Raw genomic sequence first — 14,083 nt, forward strand, 5'->3', positions numbered from 1 at the left:
CACAACTGTGATGTTTTGCCTGAATGACTATTTCTGATGTACCTTTGTATCCCATCTACTACAATACCCAACACTGACAATACCTAACACTGAGTATGGTGCTCAGTAAACACTGATTCAGTGTCTCAAAGCACTAGTATGTCTAACCAGGAAACAATGCCTACCCTCTGTTCTTTCTTCTTTTGTTATTGTATTTTGATGATTAATTATATATTAAATCAACTGTCATCAATGTTTCTATGAGAAAATTTTAAATACAAAACTTCAGAGTAACTTTATTACGAATACACCAGGTATATATGTGCTTATAGTCCCAGAAAAAAATCTCTGAGCTTTTCCTAATTTTATCTCTGCAGACTGCATTTTCCAATGCTGTGAAAAAAAAAAATTAAGAAAAAAGGAGACTTGTTATAGTCGTGTGTGCAATATGCTTATTGGATGCAGCCAGATGGTTCAACCTGGGTTTATGGAGACAAGGGAAGCTCATTGAGTTGAGCCCCAAGGGTCGGGGAGCCCCTGAGGAGTCTTCTGCCTTGATCACAAGATGCCCAGATATCCACGAAGTAGCTTCTGGGCACAGACTAAGGGTCTCTGCCCTTGAGAATCCAGTATGCTGGAAGGCTTGGTTAGACTCTCAAGTGTCAAATAGATGCTCCTTATCGCCTTATTGTGCACTCATTCCTCTCTGAAGTTCCTGCACTGAGATGGGGCAGATCCCTAGCTGGACTTCCTGTGCCCAGAGACCTAAAACCCCATTACTAAGGCCTTATGCAATGCTAAAGGGAGTGGCGGAAGCATGGGTAGCCGGTGTTGGGCCTAACTGACTAACGAGTAAATGAAAAGTAAAAGAGTGACCTCCTTTCCCAAAAAACTTGGGTTCCGCTGGCAGTGAGACCCGCCGAGACCCAGCGCTTGCTTCCGGGGGCGGGGCCTCTGAATCCTCCGTCTTCCCAGAAGCCCTTGCCAGGCCTCAACGAGATTAAAAAGGCGGGAGGAGACTCCTTGGCTTTGGCTTTGGGGTGTTGGTTTGCAGGCCTGCTCTGTGCTTCTGACTGTAACTCGATTCCTCAGGAAAGGACGAGGCAGGACAGGATGTCGAGGGCCCCAGGGCTCCCAAGGCCTAGGAGTGGGATGGCCTTGTGGTCTTTACGGGTCTACACCTACAAGAAGCGGGCAGGCCAGAGGCTCAATGTAACTCCGACTCCTGACCAAGACCTGCCCCTGAGGACACAGGCCCGGCCAGGTTTGGGCTCAAGGCTTGTCCTTTCCATGGAACCCGGGAGGAGCTGCGGGGCGTCCCCGGGAGGTGGGGGGCAGGGCGGCAGGCCTGGGCCCCCGGCCCAGGGTTCCCCCAGGCCGTTGAGTGGGCTGCCAAGGTCTTTCCCTGAAATGTGCTGCCCTCTTGCAGGCCTGAAGGGGAAAGGCAAACAGCCGGGTTTGCCGAAGATAGCAGAGACTGAGCAGAGCAGGCAGGGAGCTAGCAGCTCTGCATTGCCAAGGTGGGTAGTCTGGGTGCAGTCCAGGCCGCCTGGCTTCTTAGAAAACCTCAGTTCTTTTTTTTTTTTGCAAAGTAGCCTGCCATTCTAAGACTCAACAAAGAGAATAAATGGAATACTCTAATATTGTTTTACTTAGATGGAGAAATTTGACTTCACAAAGAATTTTGTTTAAAAAAAAAAGAAAGCTGAAATCTTGCCAAGTTATCTAAAGCAAGTGAAATGTGAAACCTCTAGGAAAGTATTTGTGGCGCCATTTGGGTATTGGTGCAAATCTCCTGGTCCTTACTTCTTCCTGAAGATGCTTCTAAAGAGCCTTTCAGGTTCAGAACAATATGAAGAGAGAGACAGGTAGAGTCAAATCCACATGGTGCAAACTAATTGTGTTGTTTATTTGTTAGCACTCAGTTAAGAATTACAGGAGAGACAAGCCTGAAAGAAAATAGCACTCGAGACGAGACCCAGGATGAGAAGATGGCTCCATTGAGTGTATGTATGTTTCTCCTGTGGTGGGAGGGTACACTTAGTGTACACACATGTAGTAGTTAATGCCCTTCCGAATGAAAGAATAAAATGGTCTTTGTTCAGTAGAAACTGCATAGCTTTCTAGTATTTTTATCAAGAGTGTTGTGATTTTTAGATAAGAAGACCTTAAATTTCTGACTCAGGTAGATTCATAACTGTTCACTTTCATTTTTTTTTCTTTAACAAGTATTGGAGAAATGTATTTATGGCTCATTTTCTGTGTGACAGATTCAAAATGTTGTTTAATGATTTCTTTATGTTTGGGTAGCACTTTGACATTTTAAAGCCATTTTCATGGTTTCCATTTGACTTTCTATTAACCATTAGAAACATGATTTATTACCAAGAGTTCAATATGTTACAGAGCAGTCTAACATTCATTCATAGACTATATAAACTCTTGGTGTACTTAATGTGGATTCTGTACAATATTTTATAGTTGTATAGCAGTAGTTTGGGGAAACTCGACTTTTAAAAATGAATTGTGACTTATCTGACATTAGCATTAAAGGTGATTATCAAATCCCATATTTTTAGCTTACATATTCCTCTGTAGCATGACTTGGGGATGTCAGCTTCTACCTAAGGCTTTTTTCTTTTTTAAACTCTTTTACCTCGTATTTTAACAGCATACAACAAAGTGTTCCTTGTAGATGATTTATACTATGAAAAAATATTTTAAAGTTTCTTCAAAATTTTATATTTTTCTGCTTTTATTCTGTGTGTTTTTAAACATTTTACAAATTTTTATGCTTTTGTATATATTCCCTTAACATTAAATAGTCTTCAAAAATGATTTTTAGCGTCTTAGTGTTTTGTCTTATGGATAGATACATATACTGTAATTTGTTGGAGATTGAGATTATTTCTAAGGATTTGCTATTGTAGATATTAGTGAACATCCTGGTACAGAAGGTTTTTTTTTTTTTAACATATCTCAAATTCTTACACTAAAATAAATACTTTGCAATAGGTCAAAGAGTAGATTATATTTACAATTTTTTAAATCATGTTGGCAAATTGGCACCATATTACTCAAACTGAATGTGTGTGTGTGTAGTTGTTTTCCATATCTTTGAATGCTAGTGAGTTGGTACTCTTTTTCCTCGTGTTACTCACCATTTGTTTTTCTTTTTTTGGTATGTGTAAATCTATTTATAACATTGATGATAGTTTTATACCTATATGACAAATATTACCATGTTTGTTTATGTATTTAATTTTAGATATAGAATTTTAGACTTATCTATTAATTTTTTTCTTTTAATATATTTGTTTGCCTTTATATTTAGAGAAAAAAGCCTTTTCTCCTTAGGGGATCAGAAAAATATTCACCTTTGACTTCTATTTACTGGTTTATCTCACAGTAGTAAGTGGATTCCTATATTGTTGATTACCTATATATATGTCCATAGTATTATAGTTTAATATTTATTTTTAGATACAATATTAAGTAAAGGATTACATTTGTGATTAGTAAGCTGAATCTGTTATACATATGAAACTGATATACAAAATTGACATTAGTTTTTCATGTTTAAAATCAATATGATGTGAAGATATTGAGTCACATAATTAATGCTCTTTTATTCTTATTCCACATAGGACTCAGTGACTGAGGACCTCCAGGTTGATAGTAGTTCATATAATAGTGAACTAATATCAGGTAAGATTATTAGATATGAACACCTTTTGCTTTCTGTCTTTCCTCCTAATCAGCATTCATTTGTATCTCTCTTCAGCTTTCTATTTCAGGGGAACATATCTTTCCTCTTGCCCAGTGTAAATCCTTCTGATTGTACTCTAGACCTCATCCCCAAAGCCTACAAGCACATACCAGTGAATATGAAATTGTTATTGTGATTAGTGTTACAAAAGGGAGATTGACTTGAGTGTAATTAATTGAATTTAATTAAATTAGGGAATGTTTCCTTGAGGGAATGGCAATTGAATTGAGATCTAAAGGAAGGAGGGTAGAAATTTACTATGCAAAGTGATGAGTAAAGAGAAATCAAGGCAAAGGGAACAGCATTTGCAAAGACCTTACCATGGGACTGACCATTTTGTGTTCAGTGAACTGAAAGACGGTCAGTAGATGGAAATGTGATTACAAGACTATAGGACAACTATAGACTTTGTATAGCTTTGTATTCCATGTCAAAGATATTGATGTTTATCTTTGCAGCAGCAGGAAGCCATTAAAGTCTTTAAAATAAGAATGATATGATCACTTTAACTGTAAGTTATGAATGCCTTTAGGATGACTAGCAATGTCAAACGGGCAGATGGACATACAGGGCTGGTGGTAGAAATCTGATTCATCTACATACTGATATAATTCAAGTTATTTTTGAAAAGAAAAAAAGGGTGTTTTTGGCACACCAGAAATACAGAGGAATTCTTAAAAGCAAATGAGATCAAATTGGTGAATATATCAAAAGTGGAAACAAACCACTGCAGAGGTAAAAATAGCTCTAGAGATATTCCAGCTTGACCAATAAATGCAAAAAAAAATAAATAAATAAAATCCTCCAAAACTATAATGAAGGGATCCTGAAGGAATTGTCAAGGTGATAGATTAAGAATTAATGACCTAAAACAAAAGGCTTAATGCTTAGTTCCTAGAGTAAGTATAAACCAAGAAGCAAACTGACTCAGGCTGTAGTTTCAGGAATTGGAGGCATCACATATTCCTGAATGAATGGGTATAGTTAGTGTTGGGACATATGGAAAACTTTTAAGGTAGCAGATTCTTTGATCCATGCTTGTGAAGGTAACTATCCTTCTGCCCACCCTGGCAGTTCAGATAGATTGAAGCAGAGAGACTTGGCTAAGAGATATTAGGTGCTGCTCAAGGGAAAGATGCTATACTGAAAATTAGGGAAGGGAATTAAGTGAAAGTCTCTATACTCAGTGGTAAAACCCTTGAACTCCTTATCCTACTCAGGCAAATACACCCCAAGGAGGAGATTAGAGGGTTCCTCCTTCTCTGCAGAGGAGATGACACCTATATTCTGGCAGTAATAGCCTGGTCCATGTCTAAATACCTTTCAGTAAAACCTACCTCTTCTTAAGCCCTATTTATAATGCTTTTTTAATGCTTCATCCTTGATCATTGAAGAATTATCAGGCATTTGAAGAAAATCTTTAAAAGATACAAATAAAAAGAAATTTGAATGACACAGATAATGAAAAGGAAAGAGACCATTTTAAAAAAAAAGTTTCATTAATATACTTAGGGTCATGAAAAATATTTCCAAAAAACAAGTGTAGGAAACCATAAAAAAGGAGAATTCATAGAACAAAAATAATTTTAAAAATATAAAATCAGAAATAAAACATCCTATAGAAATAGAAAATAAATGTAAGGAAACATTTGGGAGAATAGAAGAAATATCAAAAAGATGATTAAAAAATAGTGATAATGATGGCATAATTCTGTGAGGAGAGCAAAACCACTGAATAATACCCTTGAAAACAGTAAACCTTATGGTATCTGAATGAGCACTGTAATTAAAAATAATTAGAGGGTGAGACCAAGAATTATAATATCTGAAAAATCCTGATTCCTAATATTATAGAGTAAACTCAAAAGAAATTATTAAACACATAAGATTAGAAATATTTTGAGAATTAAAAATGGTCATAAGGACACATGTTGAAAGCACCTTTCAGATTCTAAAAAGTATGAACAGAGATGTCAAGAACAAATTTCAGATAGTATAAAGTATGCCATCACAATAAATGAAATAAAGACCCACACCAAGATACAACATTAAATAGTTTTATAACCCTGAGAATAAAGAAAAAAAAGTGTTTTAGTCATCCAGAGGAAAAATAAAAGCAGTTGGAAGTAAGTGATCAATAGTTTGATGACATTGGACTTCTGAAGAGCAACTCCAAAAAGAAACTAGAACATGGTGGGGAAAGTGCATTTACAATTCTGAAGAGAACTGATTTTGCAAGGGTAGAATGAAGACTCACCCAAAATTTTATTTGGATTTCAAGACCTATGATGCCATCTACACAAGACAGTTGGTTTTTATTCATATAATGAGTCTTTCTGGAGAGAAATGTGGCTCCCAAACAAAACTGAAAATGGGTTGAGTTAGGCAGGGAAAGGAGACTGGTCTGGGATTTTTATAGTGGTAAAAGTGACCAGAATGAGATTTCCCATGTGTAGTTTGAACTTTTTCAAATGATGAACACCAGACTTTCTTGTCACCTTGTCCAGATGTGAGGCAGAAGGGGAAGAGGGAACGATATGATTTAAAAGTTGTCATATATCAAAAATGTACTAATTGAATGTACTAATCTTGTATATTCAAATGTACTCTTGAATATACTATTCTCGATTTCTGTACCCAGCCACACTGTCGCTCAAATATGAAGATAGCTTGAAGAAAATTTTAGATGGGTCTTCTAGGCACCTCTTCTCAGGAAATGAAGGAAATGTTCTAATAAAATCAGTAAATCAATAAAGAAATCACAGGATCCAGAAATTAAAGCCTTTAATACAGGAAACATGTAAATGAGTTTCTTAGGATAACAATAAAGGAAAATCTGAAGTAGATACCTGTCTAGAGGAAAACCAGTACAAATTTCAGCTAGCTTTTTCTCAGAAAAAGAAGCAATCAGTGAGGTGAATAGAGAGCTTATTAATTGGGAACAAATTTTTGCCACCTGCGCATCAAATACAGCACTAATCTCCAGTATATATAAAGAACTCAAAAATCTTAACACCAAACAAACAAACAAACCTAATCAATAAATGGGCTAAGGAGCTGAACAGACATTTCTCAGAAGAAGATATGCAATTGATCAATAAATATATGAAAAAATGTTCAACATCTCTAGCAATTAAAGAAATGCAAATCAAAACTACTTTCAGATTTCATCTCACGCCAGTCAGAACGGCAGTTACCAAGAATACAAACAATAACTGTTGGTGAGGATATAGGGGAAAAGGCACACTCATACATTGTTGGTGGGACTACAAATTGGTGCAACCAATCTGAAAGCAGTATGGACATTCCTTAGAAAACTTGAAATGGAACCACTATTTGACCCACTCCTGGGTCTATACCCAAAGGACTTAAAATCAGCATACTATAGTAACGCAGCCACATCAATGTTGATAGCAGCTCAATTCACAATAGCTAAATTGTGGAACCAACCCAGAGGCCCTTCAATAGATAAATGGATAAAGAAACTGGTATATATACACAATGGATTATTATTCAGCATTAAAAGAGAATAAAATTATGGCATTTGCAGGTAAATGGATGGAGTTGGAGAATATAATTCTAAGCAAAGTAAGCCAATCCCCAAAAACCAAAGTTTGAATATTCTCTCTGATATGTGGATGCTGATCCATAATGGGGCCATGGGAAAAATGGAGGAACTTTGATTGGGCAAAGGGGAGGGTGGGGAGAGGTCGGGGTCTGGGGGCAGGAAAGACAGTGGAATGAAATGGACATCATTACCCTAGGTTCATGTATGACACCCATATGGTGTGATGCTACATCGTGTACAACAAGAGAAATCAAAAGTTGTGCTACAATTGTGTACAATGAATCAAAATGCGTTTTGCTGTCATATATACCTAATTAAAATTAATTAATTAATTTAAAAAAGTAGAAGGAAGGAAGGAGAGAGAAATAAGAGTAAGGGAAAAAATAACAACCTGGTGTTTTTAAAAATATTGGAAGGAAATTTATGCTTTTGAAGAAAGTTGGGATGAAATAGTGGTAAGTACTTAGAAAACGAATTTTTAAATTAGGTAAGATTACTCAAAGGACAAAACTTGTGGCAATAGGTTGTGAATATAGTTCATAGATGGCTCCACTGTGAATATATTTTGACATTCAATAATAGAAACATTAAATACATTTAATTTAGAAATATAAAGAATGTGACTATCAAAGAAACAAGAATAGATAGTAGAGGTTACTAGAAAGTAGGGGATTATGGTTGAGAGCTGAGATAAGAGATTGCAGCTTTTTTTTATAAGCTTTTTAGAATTACTTGGCTTTTTAAAAATGTAGTATAATTTGATAAACCTGTAATTTTAAATGCATTTAAATATCTAACTTGTTCAACTCAAAGTGGATTAAGCACCTAGGAATTAAACCAGAGACACTGCGTCTATTAGAAGAAAAAGTCAGCCCAAATCTCCATCATGTGGGATTAGGCCCCAACTTCCTCAAATAAGACTTCTATAGGACAAGAATTTATATCAAGAATTAATAAATGGGATGGATTCAAACTAAAAAGCTTCTTTTCAGCAAAAGAAACAATCAGTGAGGTGAATAGAAAGCCTATTAATTGGAAACAAATTCATACCACACGCATGTCGGAGCACTAATCTCTAGAATATAAAAATCTTAACACCAGAAAAACAAATAACCCAATCAATAAATGTGCCAAGGAACTGAACAGACTTTTCTCAGAAGATGATATATAATCAATCAACAAATATATGAAAAAATGTTCAACATGTATAGCAATTAGAGAAATGCAAATCAAAACTAAGATTTCATCTCACTCCTGTCAGAATGGCAGTTGTTATGCAAACAAACAACAATAAGTGTTGGTGAGGATGTGGGGAAAAAGGTACACTCATACATTGCTGTGGGGCTGCAAATTGGTGCAGCCAATATGGGAAGCAGTATGGAGATTTCTTCGAAAATTGGGAATGAGACCACCATTTGACCTACCTATCCCTCTCCTCAGTCTATACCCAAAGAACTTAAAAACAGCGTACTACAGGGACACAGCCACATCAATGTTTATAGCAGCACAATTCACAATAGCTAAACTGTGGAACCAACCTAGATGCCCTTCAATAGATGAATGGATAAAAAAAAATGTGGTATATATACACAATGGAATATTACTCCACAATAAAAGAGAATAAAATCATGGCATTTGCAGGTAAATAGAGTTAAAGAAGATAATGCTGAATGAAGTTAACCAATCCCAAAAAACCAAATGCCAAATGTTTTCTTTGATATAAGGAGGCTGATTCACAGTGGGATAGAGAGAGGGAGCATGGGAGGAATAGATGAGCTCTAGGTAAGGCAGAGAGGTGGGAGGGGAAGGGAGGGGGCAGGGGGTAATTAATGATGGTTGAATGTGATGATCATTATCCAAAGTACATGTATGAAAACATGAATTGGTGTGAATATACTATGTATACAACCAGAGATATGAAAAATTGTTCTCTACATATGTAATAAGAATTATAATGCATTCCATTGTTATATATAAATAAAAAAAGAATACAAACAACAGGCGTGCGGTTGTGGCTCAGTGGTAGGGAGCTCACCTAAGACGTGCAAGGCCCTGGGTTCGATCTTCAGTACCACATGAAAATAAATAAATAAAGTAAAGGTATTTAAAAAAAGGATACAACAACAATAAGTGTTGGTGAGGATGTGGGAATAAAGCACACTCATACATTGCTGGTGGGACTGCAAATTGGTGCAGCCAAAACGGAAAGCAGTATGGAGAATCCTTGGAAAACTGGGAATGGAACCACTATTTGACCCAACTATGCACTCCTTTGTCTATAGCCAAAGGACTTAAAAACAGCATATTACAGGGACACAGCCACACCAATGTTTAGAGCAGCACAATTCACAATAGCTAAACTGTGGAACCAACCTAGATGCCCTTCAGTAGATGAATGGATAAAGAAAATGTGGTATATACACAATGGAATATTACTCAGCAATAAAAGAGAATAAAATCATGGCATTTGCAGGTTAAGTGGATGGAACTGGGAATATAATGCTAAGTGAAGTAAGCCAATTCCCCCCAAAACCAAAGGCTGCATATTTTCTTTGATATGAGGATGCTGACTCATAAAGGCAGTGGTGAGGGAGCACGGGAGGAATGGAGGAACTTTAGATAGGGCAAAGGGAAGGGAAGGGAAGGGCCAAGGGCGTCAGAATGATGGTGGAATGAGTTAGATGTCATTACCCAAAGTACATGTATGAAGACACGAATGGTGTGAAAATACTTTGTGTACAATCTGTGACTTGAAAAATTGTGTTCTATATGTGTCTATATGAATTGCATTCTGCCATCATGTATAACAAATTAGAATAAATAAGTAATTTAATAAAAAAAATTTCTAACTTGTGACACAAGGAACAACCTCCCACTGATACAGCATGAACATTTATTTATTCTTTTCTTTACCCAACTACCCAGATGGTGAGTACAGGGCTTTTCTTATATCTGAACCTCACTTGAGTTTTAGCGTTTGGTGGAAGGAATAGCTCTGCTGAGAAGTATTCATGAAATTTTGAGCAGTAGAAGGCAAGACAGATATAACATATGAGTGGATGAAGACACAGAAAGAAGAGTGTGAAAGGTAGCAAGGACGGGCAGGTCACTCTAGGACATTTGGAGTAGGGAGGGATAACCTACCTGCAACAGTTGAAGCTATAAAGAAGGATGGTAGATTGGGTCAATCAATTTAAGTGTTGCAGTGGGTGTGGTTGGAAAAGATAAAAAAACATTTTCCATCTTGAACAAAAAGGTTGGAATAGGAGAAAAAAGTGAGGGATAAAGGGCAAAGAGTTAGTTGTCTCAGAAAGGTAATAGAAAGACATAAGACATGTGATAGACGTAAGTGAGTTCTATGAAGGAAACAACAGGTATTCAGAGCAGTGTTCCCTTTTGATCCTTAACCTCTTCACCTCACCAGTTTCTATCAGTGTTGACATCTGTCTTGTCATGTTGGAAGTGTTTAATGAATGCTGACTAAATTTAACAGTATATTTTCCCTATTCCTATTAAACCCTCTGGTTTTCCTAAGCTCTGCATATTGTTTTCTATCTTCATTGGAAAGTTCTTCAGTCTAGTTCACTATCATAGAATTTATTTGAGGCCTCTTGGTCTGGGAGAGTCTTTGTTCAGATACTTCACCCATTTTTTATTGGGATGTTTGTTTCTGATTTTTGAGTTTTCAAAGTTCTGTATATGCTGAGATTTCATTTTATTTGCAAATGTCTCCCTATCTATAGCTTTTCCTTTCTTTTTAAGTTTCTTTTGAAGAGAAGTTTTTAAATTTGATTAAGTCCAATTTATCCTTGCTGTTGTCTTATGAATCATCCATCCTCTAGTGATTTATCAAAGAAATCTTTATGTAATCCAGTCTCACAATTTTTTCCATATTTTTCTAGATATTTTATAGTTTTAGGATTTACTTTTAGGTCTGAGATCCATTTAGAGTTAATTTTTATATGATGATGGATACTGTGAATGTGAAGTTTTTTGTTTTATTTTATTTAAGCATATAGATATCCAGTTGTTCTGGTGCAATTTGTTTAAAAGAGTAACATTTTGCCACTAAATTCCTTTTAAAAATTGATTAAAAATAAGTTTCCAAAATGAATTTTTACTAATAGTTGGGATTTTACTGCTGTCCTCATGTAGCAGGTTCTTACTTTTTTTAATGTGTACTTCATTTTGTATGGAATAAATGGTATTTTCTATAAATGAAAAATAACCAGTTGCTTATATATATGTGAGTCTATTCCTAGACTATCTATTCAGTTTCTTTGATCTGTTTGTCTATATGTAGACTCACTGTTTTTTAGATGAAATAACTAGGTTTACCCTTTTCACTCCTTAGCTAGTTAGCTTACAATTGATGAATTACTTGTATGTAGAACTTGAATTTTTAATCAAGAATCAAAATTGGAAAAGGAGTAAGTCATCAAACTAAAATTTGAAAAACAACAGATTATAATGATTTTGTTAATATCAAAAATAATTATTTCACCAGGTGCAGTGGCACACACCTATATTCCCAGCAGCTCAGTAGGCTAAAACAGGAGGATTGCAAGTTGAAAGCTAGTCAGGAATTTAGCAAGGATCTGTCTCAAAATAAAAATAAAAAGGACTGGGCTGGAGCTGTGGCTCAGAGGTAGAGCAGTTGCCTCGCATGTGTGAGGCACTGGGTTCTATTCTCAGCACCATATACAAATGAATGAATAAAATAAAGCTCTGTCAACAATTTAAAAAAATTAAAAAATAAAAATTAAAAATAAAAAAACAAAAATGGCTGGGAATGTTGCTCAGTGGTTAAGTGCCTCTGAATTCAATTATATATATAATCAAATTAAAGTGGATTTTAATATTTGGCTTTTAATTTGTTTGTGGAAGCAGTCTTATATTCATAGTGTACACTGCATGTACTTTTTATGAATTTGAATTCTTAGGATTTCAAGTCTGTTTTCTATTAAAACAGTTTACCCTTTTGTTTGTATTTGATTCTGTAGGACTAAGTTTGCCATGTGATGTTTCCAGTTCTCTCCTGAGCTGTTCAACCACAGAGTCTTACACAGAACACAAGAGTATTGAAGAGGAATTAGATAGTTTCTCATCACCTGAACTGTTCAGAGGATCAGATTATTTTGGTGAGAATATAATTTCAACCTTAATTTGCTGCACTGTAGAAATTATTCCTTTATCTACAAATCTTCCAGTGAATGAATGTTCCTTTTGAGAAGACATACTTCTCTTCGATACCAACTCATCTATACCCTGACTACTACCATTGTGTTTCATGCTTAGTCACATAGGAATATACAGCAAGAGCCCTCAGGTCAGGGAATAATGGAGAAATGTCATTTAGCACTTACATACACATTTTATTATTAATCAATTTTGTATGTAATGAATATATACTTGTTCTCCTGAACTTTATAGATTATCTATTATCTCATGTACTTCCTTACTTTTCAACAACATGGATTAACTGAGTGGTAACTGTAGACAGGTACAGGTGGGACTGGAAACAGTAAGTAGGTCACTGGGGATATGCTTCTGGGGTTTACTTTGTCCCCAGTGAACAATGCTCTCTCTACTTCCTTACTGTCATGAACTGTGCATCTTGCTTACACCATGCCTTTCTGCCATGATGTTTTGCCTTCCCTCGGGCCCAAAGAATGAAGTTGACCAACCATTGACTGAAACTCTGAAACCCCAAGCCAAAATATACTTTTCCTCCTCTAAGTAGTTCTAAGTAGACAATAAATGTCTTTTGGTCACAGAAATATAAAACTTATTAAAACAAGAAATTATCTGACAACTAATTCAAAATATTAATCATAAAGATGCCAAATGAAGCTCCAGAGAACTGTTTATTCAGGCCAGGCTATATTAATATGAGACATAGAAATGAGAGATATGGAAGGACAATGTGTAATGATAAAAGGGTCAACTCACTAGGGAGATATAGCGTATACAATGTATATATACACCTAACATCAGAGCACCTAAATATATGAAATTAAAATTGACATGAACAAAGTGAAAATTTGAACAAAGAAAAAAAATTGGTGTGGGGGGGCGGGTTACTGGGGATTAAACTCAGGGACACTCGACCACTGAGCCACATCCCCAGCCCTATTTTGTATTTTTATTTAGAGACAGGGTCTCACTGAGTTGCTTAGTGCCTCGCTTTTGCTGAGGATGGCTTTGAACTCATGATCCTCCTGTCTCAGCCTTCCAAGCTGTTGGGATTATAGGCATGTGCCTCTGTGCTTGGCTAAGAGAAAAATTTTTAAAAGAGCCAAATAAATCTTGGAGCAAAATAACATAATAACTGAACTTAAAAATTCAATACAGTGATTCAAGAATAAAGAATCAGTGGGGCTGGGGCTGGGGATGTGGCTCAAGCGGTAGCGCGCTCCCCTGGCATGCGTGCGGTCCGGGTTCGATCCTCAGCACCACATACAAACAAAGATATTGTGTCTGCCGAAAACTAAAAAATAAATATTAAAAATAAATTCTCTCTCTCTCTCTCTCAAAAAAAATTATATTAAAAAAAAGAATCAGTGGGGCTCAGTGACTATGGCTCAGTGGTAGAGTGCTTGTCTGGCATGTGTGAGGCCCTTGGTTCGATCTTCAGCAGCACATATAAATAAATAAATAAAGTAAAAAAGTCCATTGACAACTAAAAAAATATGAAAAAAAAGAAGCTGGTTTGCAGCTCAGAGGTGGAGTGCTTGCCTAGCATGTGTGAAGCACTGGGTTCAGTT

The 14,083-nt window shown here is 36.1% G+C and overlaps 1 protein-coding gene across 1 annotated transcript in view; it reads left to right on the top strand.

Moving 5' to 3' along the window:
- The first annotated feature begins 1,092 nt into the window (after positions 1 to 1,092).
- The window catches only part of Meikin (meiotic kinetochore factor), a 103,103-nt gene continuing 90,112 nt past the window's right edge, over positions 1,093 to 14,083 (top strand). The window contains exons 1-5 of the mRNA XM_034637139.2: positions 1,093 to 1,243; positions 1,409 to 1,499; positions 1,898 to 1,985; positions 3,627 to 3,687; positions 12,320 to 12,457. Coding sequence (XP_034493030.2) covers positions 1,093 to 1,243; positions 1,409 to 1,499; positions 1,898 to 1,985; positions 3,627 to 3,687; positions 12,320 to 12,457 — 529 coding nt within the window. The remainder of the gene's footprint in view (positions 1,244 to 1,408; positions 1,500 to 1,897; positions 1,986 to 3,626; positions 3,688 to 12,319; positions 12,458 to 14,083) is intronic.

Source organism: Marmota flaviventris, chromosome 5 (assembly GCF_047511675.1).
Source record: "Marmota flaviventris isolate mMarFla1 chromosome 5, mMarFla1.hap1, whole genome shotgun sequence".
Classification (NCBI taxonomy): Eukaryota; Metazoa; Chordata; class Mammalia; order Rodentia; family Sciuridae; genus Marmota; species Marmota flaviventris.